The sequence below is a fragment of the Anser cygnoides genome, chromosome 3, assembly GCF_040182565.1.
Source record: "Anser cygnoides isolate HZ-2024a breed goose chromosome 3, Taihu_goose_T2T_genome, whole genome shotgun sequence".
Lineage (NCBI taxonomy): Eukaryota > Metazoa > Chordata > Aves > Anseriformes > Anatidae > Anser > Anser cygnoides.
In genome coordinates this window covers 91803795-91817426 of record NC_089875.1, presented here as the reverse complement: position 1 = coordinate 91817426, position 13632 = coordinate 91803795, and the positions used below count along the sequence as shown (strand labels likewise).

Sequence of the window (13632 nt, the reverse complement as noted above, 5' to 3'; positions counted from 1 at the left end):
AAAAACTCTGAACACCTAGCCAGTATTTGTGAAAAAGGAAGGAAATAGTTAATAACCCCTAAATTGGTACAGGCAAAGACTGGTTGAGCAGAACTGTTCATGAAAATGACCTGGGTGTGGACATGAAGCTGAATATAAGCTAATAGTGTTCTGCTGTTGGGAGTAAAGTAAAGCATATATTGAACTACGTTAGGAGAACATCAGGGGATGGTGTTTTTCTTTATGCTTGGTACTGGTGATACTGCATCTGGAAAGTTGTGTCAAGCTTGGGTCCTCCTCCATCCTTACTATTTTGAGAGATGTGGAGAAACTGAAGAGGGCCCAGCAGGTAGCTAGTGTATGTTCAAGAATCTAGAAAACATGGCCTGTGAGGAGAGTTTCAGGGCACTGAGTTTGTCAAATCTGACAAAGGGGAGGAATCAAGACTATCCTGCAGGTCTCAGGAGCCCAGGAGACTGGTCGATCTTCAGGGGCAGCTTCCTAAAAGCACAGGATCTGTCCCTTGTGATATGATGGAAACTGAGCAAGTATGGCAGAATGTCAGCATGGATGAAGTGGTTGCTTCTGACTGAGCTCAAAAACAGAAAGAAAGTAAACAGTGGAAGCAGGCATGAGCTACCCAGTAGGAAAATAGAAACATTGCCAAAGCGTGTGGTGATGGAGTTAGGAAACCAAAAGTTCATCTGGAATTGAAATTAATGAGGGATTCTGAAGGGCAGTGGGAAGGGCTTCTGTGAAGTATTTTGGCTGCAAAAGAAGACTGAAGAGAATGCTGACCCACTGCTTCATGGAGTGAGGGACTTGGAAAAGGCTGAGAGTACTCAGTGCTTTGTTTACCTTGTCTTTCACTAATAAAATTTGCCCTCAGGCCTCCCAGGTACTTGAACCTTCTAGCAGAGTGTGTGAGGAATGTTCCTTGCCCACTGCAAAGGAAGAGAGTGTTAAGGAGCACTTAAGCTAAAAGGACACATACAAGATACCAAACAACATGCATCCAGTGGCTGCTGAGGAGACTGCAAGGCTGCCCTCTGTTAATGTCAAGAGATCATGATGACATGGGGAAGTTTCTGATGACTACAAACAGGCAGACATTGCATCTGTCGTCAAGAAGGATCCAGGGAAGTGCAGGCCAGTCGACCTCACCTCTGTCCCTGGAAAAATTATACAGGAAATCCTGAAAGGCATTTTTAAACACATGAAGGACTAGAAGGTGACTGGAAACAGCCAGAATTGATTCACCAAGGACAAATCATGCCTGACAATCCGATTGTCTGCTCTAATAAGATGACAGGCAGTGTGGATAAGGAGCAGTGGATGTTGTGTCAGATAGGCTTTTGGCACAGTCTCCAATCATATCAATGTAGTCAAATCTGTGAGATATGGACTCTATAACTGGGTGGAAGATGGACTGTATTGTTGGGGTCAGAGGTGGAATAACTGTGGTACAGTACAATAACTGATGGCTACTAACTGCTGTCATCCCTCATGGATTGATACTGGGGCAAGTATTGTTTAGTGCCTTTATTAATAACCTGGATGATGTGTAGTGATGTTACTACTCCACCCTCCCAGATGTGGGGGAGTAGCCCGCACACTGGTAAGGCAGGGGAAGGGTGATATACAGAGGAACCTCAACATGCTGCAGAAATAGGCTAATGAAGAAGTTCAGCAAAGGCAAACATTATATTGCATCTGGGATGGAGGTGACCTCACTGGAGGCCCACCAAGATGGCCAGGAGCTTAGAGCCCATGATGTACAAGGAGAGACTGAGGAAAATGGGCTTGTTCAGCCATAATTTGAGATGATTTAGAAGGGAGCAGACTTTACTGCTATCTGCAAGGAATAGGAGGGTGCAGAAGAGCAAGAGCCAGACTTTCCCAAGGTGGACTGTGAAAGGACAAGAGGCAATGGACACAAGCTCCAACCAGACAAATTTTGACTCTATCTATGAATAATTTTTATATAATGGATTGGGAATTGAATAAAGACAGGATTTGCAGTCTTACAAATGGGAAAGCTAAATAAAGAAAGTGTTTTGCTTCTAGAAATTTGTCAAAAGTAAATAGAAGTTAGTTCTGTTGCATATCCAAAATTGGAGAAGAATACATTGCATACATTCAGAAATTATTTCAGTAATTAACCACTCATTTTTTTGGTAAGGATATATGGAAGGTTACTTTATTAGATCACATATTTTGCATGCTTGGTCTTGGATATGCTTTTAAGACTGACCCCTAAGCTGTTGACTGCATGAGTCACCCCAGCCAAAAAAGCAAATAGGGAAGAGACACTGCAGGCAGTGCTGAAAAGTCTAAAGCTATTTGATAATCTATAAGCCTGCACATCTCCTAAGCTTTTGATTTAATTCCCAGATGTGCATTACACAATATTTTATCAATTGAACAATTTGGCAAAATGCTGCTAGAAAGTTTGCAAGTTGTAGCCTGCTGTTTTAGTTGACCTCATTTAAACCTTGGACTTCTATATATGGAAATGAAAATCTCTGAAGGGTGAAAGAATGTTTAGATATTGCTCATTCTAATTTTTTGAAAGTAATTTAGAAACAATGCCATATGCTTTACTTCAAAAATCTTCCAGTCTTCTCATCTTCAAACCTGTAGCAGTCATGTGCGTTGTACTGAGGCAGTGAGACTGAATTCTTTAGGCTCGCAAAGACATGCAAACCACCTCTTTCCAGATGATTTAAGGGAGAAAGAGAATGTGGTTTGTTATGGCTTTTAATTAAGGAGCTTTTGTAGTACAAGCATATGATTTTGGCTGTATTTCTGTTGTATATCTCACAAAACAGACAAAAATATGTTAATAAAGATCTGACTAAAATAGTTAACTATAATTTTTGTAATGTAGCCAGGTTGAAGACCATTCGACAGAGACATTAACAAAGTAAGAATGCTTCAATAAGATCTTTTTCTGAGCTAAAAGTTATCAGGTTGGAGCAAGAAGAGCATTACAACAGGTCTTTTTATTGGAAGATCATTAAATAAAGAATTCAATTTGCTAAAACAAGATGAGTTTGAATTAGTATTTCAATTCTTCTATTCTTTTTTTAAAGAACTTGGTTAATGGGACAAAGTTTTCAGAGTGAAAGGAACGGGTTTTCTTTCTCCAAGTTACATCTGTATCTTTTTCTCAACTGAATGGGGTCTTGAGGCCTTTACAGATGACTAGTCATATTTTAAAATTAACATGAAGGAATTCATAGGAATAAATGTATTAAACTCGTTCTGCAGAATACCAGGACTGTAGTGAGTGGGTTTAGTATCAACAGTTTAGAATTTTTAAAGCCAAGAAGATCCCTTAGGCTGAACAAAAATATGACTGATGATTGGAAAACCATGGCAGCTTTTGTAGAGGTTTTGCACATTTCTGATGCAAGACTGTCGTTATCCAAATGTGGGTTTTTTTTGTGTGTGTTTTAATCCCATAACAAAAATGTAATACAATGTAATAAAAGTATTTCAAGGACTGCAATTATTTGAAGAATGTTTGCTTGAAATATTTGTTTTATTGTTTTGTGTTTCAGGGTGAACGTGGCTTTGTGGGTAGTAAAGGTGAAGAGGGTGAAAAGGTAAATTATTCTGTTCATGTTATTTATTTTTTTTTGGTTAATGTTTTGATATATGGCAAAACAACTGGAGCCTAGTTCTGAAGGCCTCTCTTAACCCTTTCACAGATAAAACTCTTACTTTTTGCTGTGCAGTGATTCCTGAAAGGCTTAATAACAAGGACTTGTTTATGCATATTAATTAGCATCATCAACACTTCTTCTAGAAGATTTTTTTTTCTTTCTTTCTTTTTCTTTCTTTCTTTCTTTCTTTCTTTCTTTTTTTTCTAAGAAACAATTAAATAATGAAGTCTAACAGAACCAGAACCACTTGACTCCAGTAGTGTCTACTGCTACCGTATTTCTATGGTAACTAGTAGATGTTTATTTATACAGAATGGAATGCATGATGAAATAGTGTAGGTATTTATAGCACTGAAGTTATTGCTTTTATAAATTACAAATGTTTAATAAAAACTTACTGAAATGTGTTGATTGTAATTGTTAAATGTTTTGCATTCTTTTCTTCTAAGAACGTAAATTCACCGCAATTGCAAAATTTTACATTTGCTACAGCATAATAACTAAAAACTAGTTTTAAAAGGTTAATTTTTGTTGATATATTTCTGTATACCTACATAGTAGTTAGCATTAGTTTTGTCTCCTGCACATATCTGACTCCAATTGAAATGACTTGATTGCTTGTCCTTGCAGAATGCAGGTGCATTTACCTCTTCCTCAGACTGGCAGTTCCATTTCTTTGCCAGATGAACTGGCATGTTGTCCTAAGGATCTTCTTAGTCTTCTGGCTGGCATAAAGCTTCCACATGCAAATTCAAGGAGAAACCTTTCCTTGTTTTGCACCTGTGGGTATCAGAAACGGAACGTGAAGCAGTTTTTCCTAATTGCAGATACTCTGCATTGGCCAGAAATAGTTGAAAAAGCCATGAGCATTAAAATGGGAATTAAACTGGCCCTTTGGAAGGCTGTCTCAGCAGACAGAATGCTGGCCTGGGTTGCTCTAGGTGATGTGCACTAATCTTCCTGTGTGACTGCAGACAAGTAACAGGTCATCAAAGGCAAGTCTGTGTTGAGGGACAAGTGGAAAGAAGAGGCTGTTCTTAGCTTGCCTAATAAGAATTAAAGTAACAATAATAATAGTTTATAGTTGAGCTTTAGCTCCTTAAACAAGTTACTACCTGGTTACTGCTTTTTTAGTAGTGTTTTGGCAGATTTGGATTAGGCAAACTGATTTAAGGATGTATCTTTTCTTGGACCATAGATAGTTTCCCTGTGCTTTAGCTCTTTGTCTGAAAAAGATGCAGAAAATCATTTCTGCTGAATGTGTCATTTGTTTATATGTTCATGCATTTATGTAGAATCATATCATAGAATCATTTAGGTTGGAAAAGACCTCTAAGATCATGTGGTCCAACCTTTAACCTATCACATACATTTGTATGTTTATATGTCCTTCAAGATGAAGAATGAAAGATGCTGAGATTCTGGCAATATTCAGACTAAAGAAAATGGTGAGTGGGTGGCAGCTTTTGGATCTAAGAAAGGACAGTATATTTGTGCTTAGGCTGCTTTGGACAGGGGTATATTCACTCACTCACCATACCTCTTCAGAAGTGTCAGACAGCTTTCCAGTGTTCATATTTTAAAGAAAATATGTCATGGATTAATTTAAGCAGATTTAAAGTTGCAGAGGGTTTTCTTAGGAGGAAGTATTCCAGTAACCAGGAAGGAAAAAATATCAGAAGTAAAAGCCAGCATCTACAGCAACTAAAATTTATCACGTGAAGATTCAGTCTCTAAAAAAAGCACTTGTTAAGCCTGAGTGTTTCTAGCTTCACAGACAGATCTTATTTCCTTTGTAGCATCATTATTCATCAGTTCTGAAGGGCTTGTTGATTTTTTTTTTTCATAATTGCTCTGCAGCTGTGCCGTGCTTTCCTTGAGTTATATGAATAAATTGTGTTTGGACACAGGCACGTGGCTCCAGCTGTTGCTGCCACTCTCTTTGCTTGATTTCCCTTATATTAAGGCAAAGAGAAAATGACCAAATGACTGGTAGTAACATTTTTCTTATGTGGAAGTTGAGTCAGCACATTTTAGACAATTTTCCTATTTGTTTTTTAACTTCAGAAGTTAATGAAAAGATTCCATTTAAATGTATTTCCAGTTTAACTGTTAACAAGATATTCAGCTGTCCTTCAAATAAAAGGAAATATATGAGTAGAAGAATCCTTATTTACCAGTCATTGCTCAAAATTATTTTTTTGAGCTACGTATCATGATTTGTGAGGTAAGAGTGTATTTTAAAATAATGTGAAGTAAGTCTCAACCTGGGCTTTAACAGTTACTCAGTTTGACCATAAATCAAATAATTTAGAAGAACAACAATGCTGTTTCCAGTTACTAAACTCTGGTATTAAAAAGATATCAGTATCTTTCCATTATAACATACTGTCCAAAATACAATTGCTGTACTAATTTGTGTGTAGTAAACATGATTAAAAAGTCTGGAACTTAAAATTTAATTTTTACTAATACAAACTCCTCTGCTAGATCTTGCATCTCAAGGAACAGGATAAGTGTTCAAGTACTCTGTTTTGCATAACACCTAGAGAGGGTTTCAGCTGCCTAAACATTAGGTAGTTGCCGTTTCAGACTCTCCGCAGTCTCCAAGTGCCGCACACAGCTGGCAGAGACAGCACAGAACTGATGGGAGAGCACCACTTCCAGGAGGGGCAGCTGCCACCATAGATTCAGAAATCAAAAATAGCGCAAGATGCCTTTGTAGGCAGCTGACGCCCACTTCTAGTGAGTTGCAAAAAAGAAGGTATATCAGGGAGACGTAGGCAACTGAGGTGAAAGTGATTGATCGTATGTAAATGAAAGATACAGGAAGTATCTTTAAATTAAGCTATTAAGGGAGATTCCTTAGGTTTAAAGGCTTAAATCTCTCTTAATTCCTTAGGCTTAAATCTCTCTCTTTAGGTTTAAGGGTTTCTTTGCTACGTGTGCGTCTCCTTGAGGAATCAGAAGTCTTGTTCTGCCTTCCTCCCTTTTTTTTCCTTTTTTTTTTCCTCCTCTTACATTGAACTTTGCTCTCTCTTATAGCAGCCAGTAGTAGCAAGGGAAGCTACAGAACGGCATGTGCATGTGCAGGCTGCAAGTTTTCCCTCCATAGGAAATATACTCTCTGTAAATTTGTTTTAATCCTCCTTTGTATTCTGTTTTCTTTGTGTTAGGTAGGTAATGTCATTGTCTTATATGATAGCGCTACAGCTCGCAACAAAAGCATTGGTCTACTGTTCTATAGCACAACTGAGAAAGTACATACTGAGAGCAGTTTTAATTGTTTTGCTGCCAGGAAGAAAGACTATGTTGAGTGAATCTGTCTTCATTCTAATACTGTTCAGAACTGTAATTTTATGGCATGGATTGATAATAGTTGGAAAACAGCTTTAAAGTCCAGAATGTTTTTGGCAAATCAGAGAGGTAACCTAAAAAAATAGGATCCAACAAAAAAATAACACGTGCAAGCAACTACCTGTAGGGGAGAATAAACATGATTTTTTTTTTTTTAAGGCAACAACAACAAAACCCAAAGAAATAAGTAGCATCTACTTGCAAATTAAAATCTGAAAGTTATTTGTATCTGAAGCTGAACACAGGTGAATGAAGTAAGGCGGTTGCCAATGAAGGAAACTAAGATGTTTTAAAGATCAATACTGTCTGCAACGCTAAGGAAATAGTCCTGTGCTATTTGTTATTGGTAAAGCTTCAACTTAAAAGTTGTTTGAAGGATATCACTAGGAATGACTGATCTGTGTAACACATAGTCTTTGAGAAAGGATTACATGAATGAAGATTACTTAGTAAGAGTCAGCTGAAAAGGACTATGTAACCAGTCTTGAAATACATAAGACTGCTGCAAAGAGGAAGGGAATGGTATAGTTCCTGTGTCTGTGGTGGATAACGTGCAAAGTAACAGACTGAAAGCAGGGCAAGGAAGATACTAGGTAGCTGTTAGGAAAGGCTTTTTAATTTTAACACTGTTCTGTTGTTTGTTATGGAAGTAATTTCCTCTTCTGGTGTTCTGCATTTTTTATCCTGGTTACAGAAAAGGCAATGATCTATAGAAAGGCTTGATTCATTAAAATACAGGAGATCGGATTATCTCAAATGACTTTTCCATTTTCTGTTGATAGCATCAAAATAATGCAAGTTATCACACCGATTTCTAGTTGGATAAACACAGAGAACAGCTAGAAAGTTTCTTTTTCGATCTATATTCTTCTTTGCTTTTAGTGGCTAGTTAATACTTTCCTAACAGGTTACCCAAAGTGGTTGTGCAGCCTCTATCCATGGAGGCTTTGAAGACCAGCCTACAGCAACTTGGTCTGACCTCGCAGCTGAGACTGCTCTGAGCAGGAGGTTGGACCAGAGACCTCCTAAGGTCACTTCCAACCTCAGTTATCTGATGGTTTTATGACAGTGCACACGAGCATGATATTTTTCTGAATCAGAAAATGTGTTCACAGTATAAATCTGTGTAAAAAAAGGAGAATAATAAAAAGTGGTATTTAAAGAAAAATATCATCAGGTTGAGATGTGAATGTACATTTAATGTAGAGTATGGACTAGGGAACAAAAGTTGTCAAATGACTTAGTGGAGATTTTTATGTACATGATTTTCAGTTTCAGATAAGAACTGGATTTTGTTCACTAGCTTTTTTTTTTTTTTAAGAGGTGTATATACTTTCACACATACTACTTGTTTTAGAACGTCACATCTCAGGGAAGACCAGTGTCCTTGCTCAAATACCTGATGACCTGTCAGCTGATGCTCCCTTCCTCATAAAAGCTGCCATGGAATGCCTCTTTGGGTAGCGCCGTACATGGTCGCTTGGATGTGTATGTTTATTTTTTAATAAATATAATTACAAAGTAAATTGACCTAAGTAAATGAAATCTAGAGATCTTCGCAAAATTTGTTAAGTACAAATTTTTTTTAAAAAAAGAAAAAGAATCTTTAAAATTTATTAGAGCAAAAATTGCCATGCATCTTTTTTTTTTTTTTTTCTTTGTCAAATCATGATTTATCCTTTTTTACCTCCAGATTCTTGCTTCCTTTGGTAATGTTAGCTAGTACTCTTTGCCCAGATCCCACATTTTTCATCTCCTTATCTACCTCCTTGGTTAGAATATGTATTTACTGCAGTATATGCTTCACAGATACTCTTCTTTCTGTAATCAAGCTAGAACACTGGTATTTCAGTTTTGAGGGACATGTGGAACCTCAACACCACATAAATTTTGTGATAATTTGGCACCCTGTGTGGAACAGATCTGTGTTTTATTTGGAAATAAAGTGGCAATTGAAAAGCCAACACACTGTACATGATATTTATAGCCAAGCAAGCATGACAGGATTGTTGCTAAGAGATAATACTGGTTAGACAGAGCTAGGAAACCTACATTCCTTGTTTCACGTAGCTTCTTCAAAGCACTAGTATAAAATCCCAGTTTCTGTTTTAAATCAGAGAGGCAATTAATACTGACTAAATTGCAGTACTAGATGATTGCTCAGAAGACTCAGAAGATGAGTGACAGAGCAGGAGGATAGCTGTGCTCTGGAGCTGGACTCTTCAATTGCAGTTTTCCATGACTGGTTGCTTTCCTTTAAAAAGGATATTCCCCTCCCATCTCACACTCTAAATAGAGGATCTTAAAACTGGGTGTCATTGGAGTTGAGCTTTGTGCCAGTTTACATGCTGTGATACTCACTTGTGAACACTTGATCTGTGGTGAAGTGATTATTTTACTGCAACTCTTTGATCGATATTTCTCAGTAAAATTATATAAATAAAAAAGTTAGATATATTTGAGTAAGGGAAACTTTGGGAGTGAAGCCATAATGACAGTCACACATTACTTCCAAAGTTTTATCCTTTTATCTTTACTTTTTGTATGTTTTGATTCTGCTTTTGCATGTGTATACATGTTAGAAGAGAGAGATTATCTGGGGCTTGTCCAGCCTAAATGTAGAAAAAAAATGTCATCTGCTTCATTTTCTTCTAAACGCAGGATGTTCTTTGTATATATTTACTATTTTGTGAAGTACAATTTGAATTATTCCAGGAAATAGGGCTTCCTCTATTTCCTTTAGAAGAAAATTCCTAATAGATCTTAGTGTCAGGAAGATTTCCTGGAGGTTAACATTTTCTTCTTCATCCTATCACACCTAATAAAATACTCCTCTATCTTTCATCCATTCAGAATATGCATGGCTATAAACTTGCAGCATGTCCTCATGTGTAGTCTTTTTGCCCCTGGTATTCAATAAACTTTTCTTAAATAAGCATAAGTAAATGTAGAAGGAGGCCAATTCCCTTTCAAAGGTGCTAGTTGAAGTTAGTCATTATTTACTTTTGCTGTCTAATATTTTGATGTTGATACCATAAATCTCAGTGATGAAAACAGTCCACATAAGACAGTTCAAGTATCAGGGAAGCCTGCAATCTGCTTGAAAAATAGGAGTTATTGCTCATGGAGTAGAAGACAGTAATGGATCTGGAAAATCTATAATTAAAAATAATAAAAAAATGACAAGAGAAGCGGTTATTAAGCCTCCTGTGTGTTCATACAGCTACTTGTCAGCTCTACATTCTGCTAGAAATACTTCAGTATTTATATATACTATTAAGTGTAGAATATACTAAATTCAGTAAGCTGCAAATCTTGATATAACCATGGCCACTGAATACCCAGATCTGTTATTCTGTATGATTTTTGGAGGAATGGAAGGAAGTGCATTTTGCGTTATAGACTGAGTCCAGTTCCCAGGTTTTGTTTGAATGGTGATTGAGTCCATGCCACTGTCCTGAAAATGTGGCTCCTTGCCTTTGCTAACCATCAAAATAGATATTTTATTTGAAATTAAAAAAAAAAAAAAGGTTCAGAGGTAATTTTCTGAAGTCCTTTAAATCCTATTTCAAGCAGTCAAGACTGGGTTCTTTACCAGTTGGATGTAAATGTGACCTGAGTTTTTTCATACTTGTCTCTTAATGCTATGAAGGGAAGAGTTAGTTTTCTCTCTCTCATCTTTTAACTATCTAGTTATGTATTCACACCTTTTAAACTGTTGGGAACCAAAGTTCTTTTCTTTGGCTGTATGTATACATATATATATATATAATATTTTTTTTTTTTTTTACTATGACATGGTGAATAACATTTTTTTTTTTTTTCATAGAGCCCTATGAGGCTAAATGTTGTTTACAAGACAGTTGTTTCAGTTAAAGGACATGAAAGTGTTTGTATTTGAGATTTGTTTTTACTACAAAGCATATTACATACAATCACAGAGAAACATGTACACTTATGTTTTAGAGGAAAAGTAAAAGCACACTTTTAATCCTACAAAAGTTTCTACCTGTAATAAAAGCAGTCTTAACAACTGGCATCTATCCCAGTAAGCTATATGTTATCAGGGTTTGTCCTGTAGTTCTGTGGCATTTGACTCGATGTGTTTATCTTCATACTGCTTAACTAACTTGCCCTTGAAACAAACAGGCTTCATCAAAAGTGCTTGTTGAAAATAGTTCACAGCCTATGGTAACTTTTGAACTGTGCCTGGGAATTGTATGGGGAAGTGCTAATTAGCCTCATTGAAACGTCTACAAGAGACCTTCACAGCTAGGGTCTATCAATTTATTGATACCAATGACCAAGTTCCAGGACCCAAGCTATATCACTGTCTAATTTACTTACAAATACCCATTTGGTCAGATTAAAGGTTCATCTAGCTCAGCATCCTGCTTCTAATGATAGCCAAAAGTGGTGCCTAGGGAAAAGCATAAGGACAGAGTAAGCAAGTACAGTGCTTTTCCTCATGTACTCTTTCAACCTCCAATTATTTGTGACTGCGTTCTCAGCCAGATGTGGTTTCAGTGAATTTAGTAGTCTTCAATGGACTTCTCTTCCATTAGTGTGTACAGTTTCCCCTCAAATTCATGTAAACTTTAAGCATCTGCAGTATCCTGCGATGAGGAATTATGGTGTTTATCTTCATGTTTGAAGAACCACTTCCTTTTGTTTATTTGGAAATTGCTTCCTGTTAATTTAATTTAATGTCCCCTACTTCTCCTGTTGGAAAACTCCTGTTCTCCCTTTCCATATCAATCAGGAATTGATAAGCATCTCTCATGCATTCCTGAGCTGTCTCTTCCAATTGAGAAATACCAATCTCCTATGACAACTGATCTGTATTTGATCTTTCTAGTAGCTGTATCTGGATGTGTTATAGTTCTGTTGCAAGGTTTTAAGATGTTAGAGACAAGGACTTCAATGTATGTAATATGACAGTGATTTTTTTTGTTTTATTCTCTGTGACTTCCTAATATTTCCTGACATTTAACTTCATTTAGTGCACACATTCATATGAAATTTTGATTTTGGGTAGCTCTCATAAGTAGTGAGGTCATCTCAAAGTACAAGTAGAAAATGTCACATATCTATACAGAAACTGGTAATCTTCAGCCCTCCGCTATACACTTTCTTCTGTTTTATTCTCGTGGTATACTGCAGTAGAGGAGAGTTGTTGGTCCCACATTCATCCTTTTACTCTTGGTAGAAGAGTAGATGAGAGACTTGAGAACATACACAGTTGTTCATTGTTAGTTAACAGATTTTTACCTCTTGAAACACAACCAACTTCTGAGCTCAAATATATCTTTGCACATTTAAAAGCCTGGAATGTGCAAATAGAAGTGTAACATGTTTTTACTAGGTATAGTCATGATTTCACAATTTGTAAAGTTAAAGTATTTATCCTGGAAAGGATTCATCATGTCTTTGTACGCTTCATAGGAAAGTTAGTGTTGTTCACAAATGTATACATATAACGGAAGGTTTCCACTTCCCAATACATCCAATTAAGAAAATAATTGGCTTAAAAGTGTATTCCAACTATAAAGTTGAATACCTTCTTCCATTATAAACCTTTTTTTTACTGCTACATCTTTGCTAAATGTTAACAGTTCCACCTGAGGTACCATGTACTAGACCTCTGCCTCAAAATGGCTTGCTTTATGAGGTTTGAGTGTAAACAATTTGTATCTTGCTGAGAACAAGATTAGTGGAGGAGAGAGAAGTGACTTTGCCAACATCTAAAAGCCAGTGTGAACTCTCAAGCTTTCTGCCTTGAATTAGAGTGTAGTATTTGACAGGTGCGTTTTTGGCATTGAAAAGTTTTATTCTTCAGAATGACTTCTCTCCACCGATGTTTGGTATAATCTTAAACTCTAAAAATGGCCATTTGCAGATATTTAGTACAACTTTGGTCCTCAAAGTTCCCTAAATTCCCATTGCTTCCACAACGTAGGAAGTCTCTTGCATAGTAGGCCCAGATGTAGAGCTCTGGGCAAGAAAGCACATGCAGTGCTCTGCAGAAACAGCCAAGGCTGCTCTGAACGAGCTGACTGGGGTGGCAGAAGCATTGTATCTTCCTTAGTGGGCACTCTGTTGAGAGGTAATGGGAAAAGCAGAGTGCCAGGTCATTTGGCTGTGCTCCTAGTAATGGTTACCTCTGTGCTGCCTTGCAGATCTCGGAGCACATATCCAGAGTATAGATAGATGGCTGGGTACCATTACAGCTCTGGATGCCTCGAAAAGATGCACTAGCTTGGAAATAGCTAAGGCTGTAAACCTTTTTCACTGTAATTTTGATAAATGGTAATTAATTTAAAATCAGTGGAACAATTTTACCTCTATGGAGTGCTGCACATTTAGCATCTGGGAAAGTATTCTGGAGGAGCAAAGAAATATCCACCAGCAGCAGTAGAGAGCACAGAATCATAGAATATCCCGAGTTGGAAGGGACCCATAAGGATCATCAAGTCCAACTCCTGGCACCACACAGGTCTACCCAAAATTTTAGACCATGTGACTAAGTGCACAGTCCAATCGATTCTTAAATTCAGACAGGCTTGGTGCAGTGACTACTTCACTGGGGAGCCTGTTCCAGTGTGCGACCACCCTCTCGGTGAAG

The 13632-nt window shown here is 37.2% G+C and overlaps 1 protein-coding gene across 13 annotated transcripts in view; it reads left to right on the top strand.

The window, feature by feature from the left end:
* Positions 1-13632, top strand: part of COL19A1 (collagen type XIX alpha 1 chain) — a 202718-nt gene that overhangs the window by 68620 nt on the left and 120466 nt on the right. For 12 of the 13 annotated variants that reach the window (XM_066994731.1, XM_048077444.2, XM_048077446.2 and 9 more), the window contains one exon: positions 3546-3590. The exons of the other annotated variant lie outside the window; for it this stretch is intronic. In XM_066994731.1, coding sequence (XP_066850832.1) covers positions 3546-3590 — 45 coding nt within the window. The remainder of the gene's footprint in view (positions 1-3545; positions 3591-13632) is intronic. 13 annotated transcript variants of the gene reach the window in all.